Source organism: Hermetia illucens, chromosome 1, assembly GCF_905115235.1.
Source record: "Hermetia illucens chromosome 1, iHerIll2.2.curated.20191125, whole genome shotgun sequence".
Taxonomy (NCBI): Eukaryota; Metazoa; Arthropoda; class Insecta; order Diptera; family Stratiomyidae; genus Hermetia; species Hermetia illucens.
In genome coordinates, this window is record NC_051849.1 from 1,968,287 (window position 1) to 1,977,341 (window position 9,055).

Sequence of the window (9,055 nt, forward strand, 5' to 3'; positions counted from 1 at the left end):
CAGTACCTTCCGAGAAGCATCCACGGTAGTGATGACCAACGCGCATGTCTCGAGGTCTTCGGGGGTGTCAACCTCCGTCCTCGTATCTCAGGAAGGTGGAGTTGGGCGCAGTTTCAAAACCGGCTCCCTGAGCAGACGCAGCATGGTAGGGTTAGTTAACCCTGATCTGGTATCCAGTACAGGATCAGCAGGGAGCCGCAAGACCTGGCCGTGCATCATTTCCGCAGCGTCTTGGATTGCACCTAACGTTTTTGTAGCGATTCATTTTGGCGGACATCAGCCTTCCTGTGTCATTATAGGCTTCTGGTGGGGCTGCAAAATAAAGCCTTAATAGCCTCCGCAACCTCGTTGAAGCCGTCAGGGTCGCCACAGAAGCATGTTGGCCACAACTCCGCGATTTCTTCGGATATGCCGCCTGAGCATGGCAACATCGCATACATATATTATACATCCCATTATCTGTGCCATTTTTTCTGTAGCCTCACCATGACCTCATAATAACATTTCTGTAAACGCATTCCCTTCAAAGGTTTTCATGGTGTAACCATGATTTTCAGCTCCTCACGAACGTACCTCGAAGCATTGTCCATTTTCGATCTGAAGGAAATTTGCCTAATGGTCACGATGAGTATAGTGTTCACTAACGAAGCAAACTATTCTCCTCACCAATGTGGTACTGACCGGTATTTCCAAATACCAAGTCTAACTCTGCGGAAAAAATACGGTTCCTGGTATCAATAGTTCAACTTACCCAATTCACAGCCGCGTTAAATTAATTTCGACATCTTGCCTATCGGCTCTTCTCCCTCCTTTGCGGCTTAATAGAATCCAGGTAGAGGTGATAAGGTTATTCTGGACTACAGGTTGTCATGGAACAAGCATCATTACACATCGCTTCGTTGAAAAAGCAGCAATCCTGTCTGGGTCTCTCGTTCGTGCTTTCGTCAGCAAAGTTTATCCGTAGCATTTTATGGTATACACCTACCGACTCAACCCATAATATAATCCCTTGTGAAGATGCAGTCCTTACAGCTAGAAGGAGTTTCCTCCAAAGCTACTCGCACTGCTCTATATTGTAACCGGATGGATTGGAGCCGTCATATAAGACCCATTCATCGGCTTCGATAGTCTTGGCTGCAAATGAAGACTGGCCGAGCCTTCTTTGCAGCCATTTGAGCCAAAGAATTGGGATCAACAGAAGACCGCTGCCACTTTTGTTTGCCCTTAGCCGCAGACGCCACAGACGATGCTTTCCCTTCCCTTGACGGGTTGTGTTTTGCCCGAAGGCGGTTAACCTGAAGACGATCTGCCCGGAGGGGGCTTGCCCGGAGACGGTTTGCCCGAAGTGTTTTACCCGGAGACATTGTGTTGCCCCGAAGGCTGTTTCCCCGGAGGTTGTTTGCTGCCGGAAGACAGATGCTTACGCATTGGTAAGGCTTTAGCTTCACCAGGTGTCGCCAATTGAAGCCCGAGGTCAGGAGTGCTGCTCCTGCTGGCCCATTAAGGATTGGGTCTCATTAGGGCTGGTTCCCACTTCAATAAGTGAAGAATCTGAGTCTATACTCAGGTTCTCCATCGAAGAGCTCAGGGCTGCCACTGTTGTTTTTTTTTCAGGATTTTTAACTCCTTCGTAGTTGGCTGTCATGGCCTTTGTTTTACCGGGGAAAATAAGTCGATCTTGACAGAGCCCCTTTCTGCCGAGACAAGGCTAGCTGAAACTGGAGGTCGCCTGGTACCCAGAGTTCACAGTTCATAGTAGATTGTTTAGTTCTGAATGTTATAGAGGTTACAATTTTTTGAATCATTTTTTGAAACGTTGACAACACAGATATTTCTCTCGTTTTTGAAAGTGTGGGGGAATCTTGTGGATGCTCGATGCTTTCTGCGACTACAATTCATTTATAGTTCTTCTGTTTTGTCAAAGTTTGGTGTAATGATTCGCTTCTAAGTTTTTGCTGAGTTAAAAAAATCTCAAGAAAATTCAACCCATTTAGATTTGATGTTTGTAACGTTACTTTAGTTATTACCATTTGAAACTTTACAGTAAAGTCATCGGGGGTTTCATCCGTGGTTCCACTATTGTCTGGCTCTGAAGGCCTGTGTCGACTAGATTCTGCTCCAATTGTCCTTCCCGCAGCAGTCCCTGTGTTAGGAATTTTGGGTTTTTGAAACCGCAGCAGTAATTAGGCTCCTCGTAGAGGCGACGGTCATCTCCCCTCCCTTCCTCATTGAATTCATGGTGCTGAATGAATAAGACTTCGTCACTGCTGCAGTTCCGTTGCTTTGACCCGTGCAACCCTTTTAGACCTTAATTAATGGTATCCATTGCTACATATAGTAGATACACTCTTTCCTCTCTGCCATCGCGTGTTCATATTCTTCATCAAACTTGTCACTCAATTCAAAGAAGGTTTTTACATGTCAAACAAAGGATACCACCCTTTTCTCAAAGAGGACGTAGTCAATCAAAGCTACCTCCTGCTTTGTACTGATGAAGGGAGTAAGTTGCTCCCGAAATATATATGTACATAATAAAACAAAATTGTAGTTTGGAGTAAGCTACTGGTCTATCAACATTAATCGAGCACCAACGAACCAGAGTGTCCAGGTTAGACTGATGGGAAGCACAGTCCATAGGCGACGATAGAGCGGAAAACAGCTTAAGGTCGTCTGCATAGAGCAAACAGGGACAAGTAAGGAGGGGAGGAAGGTCGTTAATAAAAAATAAAAATAGCAAAGGACCAGAATAGACCCCTGTGGGACGCCATAAGAGGGGGAGAAGGAGCGGGAAGTACAGCTGTCAAAAGAGACGCGGCAGGATCGGTTGGAAAGGTAAGAGGCAAGCCATAAAACAAGTGGTATGGGAACGTTTAGGGACGAGAGTTTGGATAGAAGTATCTTGTGATTTACAGTGTCGAAGGCTTTCGCGAAGTCAGTGTAAATGGTATGCACTTCTTGCCGTGAATTTAGACATTTGGCGACAAAGTTAGTAAAGTCAAGCAGGTTGGAGGCAGTGGACCTACGTTTAACGAAGCCGTGTTGTTCTTTCACTATGTGTTGGCCAAAGTGGGCGGACAACCAGTCGCTGACATATCTTTTCAGGATTTTGGAACAGGAGGAGAGGAGGGAAATGGGACGGTAATTCTCGGCAAGCGAACGATCGCCACTTTTGTGAATGGGGATAATGAGAGCCTCTTTCCACAAGCTGGAAAAATTATTCTTTTCGAGACTTTTGTTGAAAATAAGAGATAGGGGAAGGGAGATGGACTTACCAGTTTTGAGCAAAAAGAGGTTTGGAAGACCATCGTAGCCAGGTCCGACATTGGCATCAAGTTTGCCAATGAGGTATTCGACAAGGATAGGGGTAAGAAGGGGAATGGTAGGCGATGCGGGGCAGGCTACATCCACTATCGGAAGGGGAGGGAGAACATAGACTGACGAAAAGAAGCGGCAGAGTAAATCACAAGATAGTTGGGGGGAGTTAGCTGAGAAGCCAGAGAATTTAATGGACGGAGGGGATAACTGGGCAGGGCAGCGGGAGTTGCGAATGTAGGACCAGAAAGGGTTCAGGTTTCCGCGCTTCAGTGGTCTTCCACGCTGGACAAATATTCGTTTCTGGACTTACATATTAAGGATTTAACCGAGGAACAAAGGGATTTGAAAAAAGCTAAGTCAGCAACGTTTCTAGAAGACAGGAACTTCTTTCTCGCAGTCTGTTTTTGACGTAGTTTTTTGTGAATTTCAGTGGTGACCCAGACGGGGTAAGAGAGTAAGCACTTAGGAGAGGCGGGAACGTAACAAGTAAGAAGATCAGATAAAATGGAAAGTGTTGAGTGCTTGGCCACACTTAAATGGAGAGAGGAGGGGGACCCAGTTGATCGACGCCAGGGCTGAGTTCAGAACTTCGAAGTTCGCCTTACGAAAGTTGAACTTGGTAGGCTTGCGAGCGACAGGAGAGTGGAGTCGGGATATCTGAACATCGAACTCGAGAGCAGGATGATGGGCGTCAGGGGCAACGTATGACGGAGCATGAAGTGATTGGGAAAGATAACGTACAGAAAGATTAGAGAGGACAAGGTCAAGAGTGCGATCTAAGTGGTTTCTAGAAAGGTTAAACTGGCCACAGGTGTACATGAAAGTGGATAGAGGAAGGGAGGGTTGGGTCGAGTTATTAGAGAGGGAGGGAAGGCCAGGAGTAATGGGCCAGGAGAGTATATGAAGATTAAATTCGCCACAAAGGATGAAAGGAAATGAGGGAAACAAAACGATTAGGACCTCTGATAATCTATCAAAGAAATCCTCGTACAGAGAAGGCGGGCTTAGGCAGGGAAAATATACACACGATGTGATAAAGGGACATACGTTTGGCGGAAGAATACGTATGGTAACAGAATCGTAGGAGGAGGAGAAGGAGAAAAAGATGATTTCGGCACGGAGATGGGACTTAACAGCTATTAGGGCACCTCCGCCAGTTGTCTTGCCATACGCCAGGCAGTCTCTGTCACAACGAAAGACAGAGTAACAGAATATATTTGGTGACTTTTTGAAGGAAGGAATTTTATAAGCAAAAGTGGAACCAAAATGTCATGACTAAGTTAATACAGTGATTTTTACTATAGGTTCAATAGATTTCATTGATTTGATTATGTTCCGAACCTGTCATAAAAACCTCCATTTAAAAGACTCGGTCACAAAGATGAATGGACTTTTCCTCATTTTCATAGACATCCAGAAGTATAAGTTATTCGTACAAAATATTATAAATAGGAAACTCATTCAATTAGGCATACCCCCAAGGGCATTTTTTTTGTAAAAAGGACCCGAATATTAGCCACAAAAAAATGAATAATGTGTTTTGTTCCGGTTTCATAAAACCTTTCATCTGACTTCCTATAAAGCAATGTTTTATTAATCATGTCAATCATTATTTTTCAGGAATAATTCGATATTTAGGAGGTAGATTCCCAGAAACAACGAGTGCTGTAGATGACAACGGACGAACTGCTCTTCATTACGCGGCAACCATCAACGACAACGGACATTTCTACAATCTCCTAGTCAATCTGGGCTCAAATCCGAAGTCACTGGACAAAGTAGGTTAAGAACGTGGCTCCCTGTTCTCCTTACCTAGTTATTCTTACAAGTCCTTGTTATTGACAATAAATAATACACACATCCTATCTAAGGCGACATAGAAAATAGTTGAAAATAATAATAACATATCGCGTGATGGCAGGAGGGAAAGCGGACACCATCAGCGACCCACTCTGTTATGACCATGACGTGTTAGTGTAATTTTATTATTAATATTTAATTCCATTCTTTCAGATGGGAGAGAGCGCTGAGTACTACAAGGACAACAGGCAGGAATCGATGAAAGTTTTCAGTTATCAGAAGCTATTGAAAGCATTCGGAGCCGATGAGAACTTGGAGGACGAGATGTTGAGCGATCAAGGTAGTGTTTTTAGTTTTGCGATATGTTGGAGATGTTATTCACACTTTTATGTTATTGTGAAAATAATAAATTTTATATGCAATATATCTGAGATCTCGATAAAGAGTACAAAAAAAAATATGAGAAATATTCAAGTATAAATCAATCGATAACCAACGCATAGTTCCCAACTCAAACTCTGTTAAGGTTTGTGTTTTTGAAGTGTTTTCAAGATTTTTGTTTGCTCACAAGCAGAACTGATTAATATTTGTTTAATTTCGCTTTTACATTACATTACAGTGATAGATTGAGCAAGTGTTTAGTGATTTTTTCACAGTGCGTTCTGCTAGTCATCCTCATGTCAATTGCCATCAATATCTTATGCTTTGTGGAACTCTTAAGATAGAAGCTATCTTTGATAAGAATTTGAACTGAGTGAATTGATAGTGCATGAATGTATGTATATTATAACAAATATAGCTGGAAGATCTTTATTTCAACAATTAGAAAATTTTCAAGGAGAATTATTGAATGATGTGTGTAATGAACATGAAAGCTTGGGGTGTTTTAACGACTATCCGACCCGCAGGCAACCACTATGCCCCCTCTTCAAGAAAATTGACGACATTGATTGTTCAATCCCCCCCCCCCACTCCTCCTTCTCTTAGTACATACATAAATCTCCACTGACAGGCACATGCATGCCACTGAAACTGGTAGCGAGGAAACGTGGGCAAGGGCCTTGACCTTTTGGCTTCTAACACATCAAAAAGCTACACACTTTAGGTATATCTCGGAACCCAAGGTTCGATTTTTTAAGCTAATGAAGGTATGGCTACAATATACCCTTCTTGGAGATACGAGACCACCTAGTAGGCTGATTGACATGCTCGCCTGAGTACATACGTTCCGCATATTTTCATGGTCTAGCATTGCTTTTCATATGTGCGATGGAATGTAATAAGAAGCTAACTATAAGCCGGGCATCAAATCAAGCGCGCAATTACGCATAACACGAAAAGAAAGAAAACCACTTTCAACCGAAAATTAAGCCTTAATATTTTCTCCCTGCCTAGGTGGTATCCATTCGTGTATATACTGTAGTATAACGTGACGTACGGTTTCGTACAGGCCAAAAAGCAAGTCACCAGTCGCTGCCTCGCCCCTGCCCTGGGAGCAGCGTGACCGAAAGTGGCTACATGACATGAATGCGAATTATATCCAAGTGAAAGCCGCCTTATATATTTAAACCAAAACTAGGTCTCTACCCCACACAAAACCATCAGTCCTGGTTTGATTTTGATTTTTTTTTATATTTGATTTGATTTTTTTTGGTATTTAGTTCAAAAGAAGCTTCCAGGGCGAAGGTAAAGCGGCGTCTAATGAGTTGCCTCTGTCGTGAACGAAACTGTCAATCACTTTTTTTAAAATTTTTCTTTGGTAATATAAACCCTATGGTAATAGTTCATCCCCTCTTCTGCTGAACATCTTCTCGAAGGTTCGCATCTCTCTTCTGTAGAAAATTTTAGAAGAGCTTATACTGACTTATGACTGAAAAAAAAGAAGACGAGACAGACCCTGCCTAAGCTGGAGCGATGGCGTGGGCCAGGACGCCAGACAGCTTTTAGGGATATCGAATTGGTGGACCTCGGCGCAAAACCGGGATGTCTGGAGTTCCTTATTAAGGCAGGCCTAGACCGGATACTGGTTGTTGCGCCGTTGATGATGATTATACTGATTATATGGCTGCCACTTTCCCCTTAAGATATAACACGTTTACCTAAAATGCACTTCAGTTCCCCCACGATTCCTTGAAACGCCTACGACAGCCCGTCGACCATCTTGAGAGAGTGGATTCTACTGCATAGTGTAGCCAGCAATGCTATTTTTGCACCTCCTTAATATGTGGCCCATCCACTGCCTCCAATTACGATGCATATGAATGTATCAGGCCAGCGTACTATGACGATACGAAGCAAACAGGTGTTCTGGAAAGCCTGGAACTATTGAGTAAGAGTCGAGTTGACTTCCCATTTGATATATATGAAGGACACTAGCACAGAACAGTGAAGTGGCCGCCGCTTCGGGACGGGAGCAGGATTTCATTCGCCCTTTTGGAGATTAATTTGATCAAATAATGCATTCCAATTGTGCAACTATCTTAAATATCACCGCATTATTGAATGCATTTGGGAAAATTGATCGTGACAAAGGGGAATGACCTGCCGCATCCGTCACCGTTGTAATGTATGATGCTGGCAATACGAACTATAGAATTTCAAGACCAGGTTTAGCGGGACCGGCTGATCGCGAGACAGCTGATGGGAGGGAAGATCATTTTTGGCTGTTGGAGAATTATTTATTCCGTTAATCTGATTATAAACACAAATGGAACACCGAGTGTATCTCAAGAACTGAGAAGACCTAAGCTTGAGCGCCTCCATTGGTCGCCATTAGGTTTTTTTTTTTAATTTTTCTTATCTATTTTTATTTATTATTTTGTTTTTATTTATTCATACATTTCATTTATCATTTTTTCATTTTTTATTAGCATTTTTTTTATTATATTTATTTACGTATTATTTTATTGCTTTTCTTGAATTCTCCTTGGATAGTTTACGGATTGATTTTATTTTGTTATTTACCCATTTATCTTTTTTGCATGAAAATTTACTTCTGCATCATGAAGTATCATGAAGTCTCTCCTCCTTCTTAGCCACGCAAAGCTCCCACATTTTAGGGGCATCCTCCAGATTAATGGCCTGAGGAAGTCAAAAAAGTGAGGGAACCTCAGAGACCGCGCATCAATAAACATTTGAGGCAGAAGAAACGAGGATCCAGACTGTGATCCGTCGTGGATCTCCCCTTGAATCCCCCCCCCCCCTCGCCTTGATCGCGGCACTCGGGTCCGGAGAATTACCGCTCCACGCGCACGATCGACCCTTCTTTTTTTGTATTGATTTTTTTTTATTTTCATTTTTCAGGTTTTAGCTCACGTTTTAGTTTAACTCGTTAGGCTTGCGTGAATTTCTATGTTGAGGATATCGTAGCACTCAAAGGACCCCCCACATTCCCGAATCTGAGCTCCGATGGAGCCTCAGTATTAGCGGGCAGACCTTCGCGGTCAATTTCGCCAACTTTTTAGGTTTTTCGGATAGCTTTTCCCTCTAGGTCATCCTCTGCCACTCAGGATGGTCGTTTCACCATCTCTACTCCTTTAGTTCATTACAACAGTCTCAACTCAACTTTGGTGTTGAGATAACTACATTGCCAGATTTTAGACAAGGCAGCGAAAGCGGATGTAGTGCTGTTAATCCTTCGGACAACACCCAGTTCGTTGCCACAGCATACAACCTTGGCAGATTTCGCTTTGGGCCTTAAAATCCACCCAGTTTTTACCTCGATGCAGCACGTTATATCTTGTACCATCATATACGAGTATGTCACTCTGATAATTGATATAACTTTCTCCGGAATACCCTTGCTGCGTAGAACACTCCAAATATAATCCTTGTTCACGCTATCAAGAGCTTTCTCATAATCGACAAAGAGCAGGTGCAGGGAAGATCTAAACAGCGCGCACTGTTCGAAAATGATCCGTAAGTTAATGATGAGGTCAAT

At 43.0% G+C, this 9,055-nt stretch overlaps 1 protein-coding gene across 11 annotated transcripts in view; it reads left to right on the plus strand.

Annotated features, from left to right (window-relative positions):
* LOC119651140 overlaps nt 1-9,055 on the plus strand; it is a 114,034-nt gene that overhangs the window by 101,970 nt on the left and 3,009 nt on the right. For all 11 annotated transcript variants that reach the window (XM_038054618.1, XM_038054543.1, XM_038054592.1 and 8 more), the window contains 2 exons: nt 4,936-5,093; nt 5,329-5,455. In XM_038054618.1, coding sequence (XP_037910546.1) covers nt 4,936-5,093; nt 5,329-5,455 — 285 coding nt within the window. The remainder of the gene's footprint in view (nt 1-4,935; nt 5,094-5,328; nt 5,456-9,055) is intronic.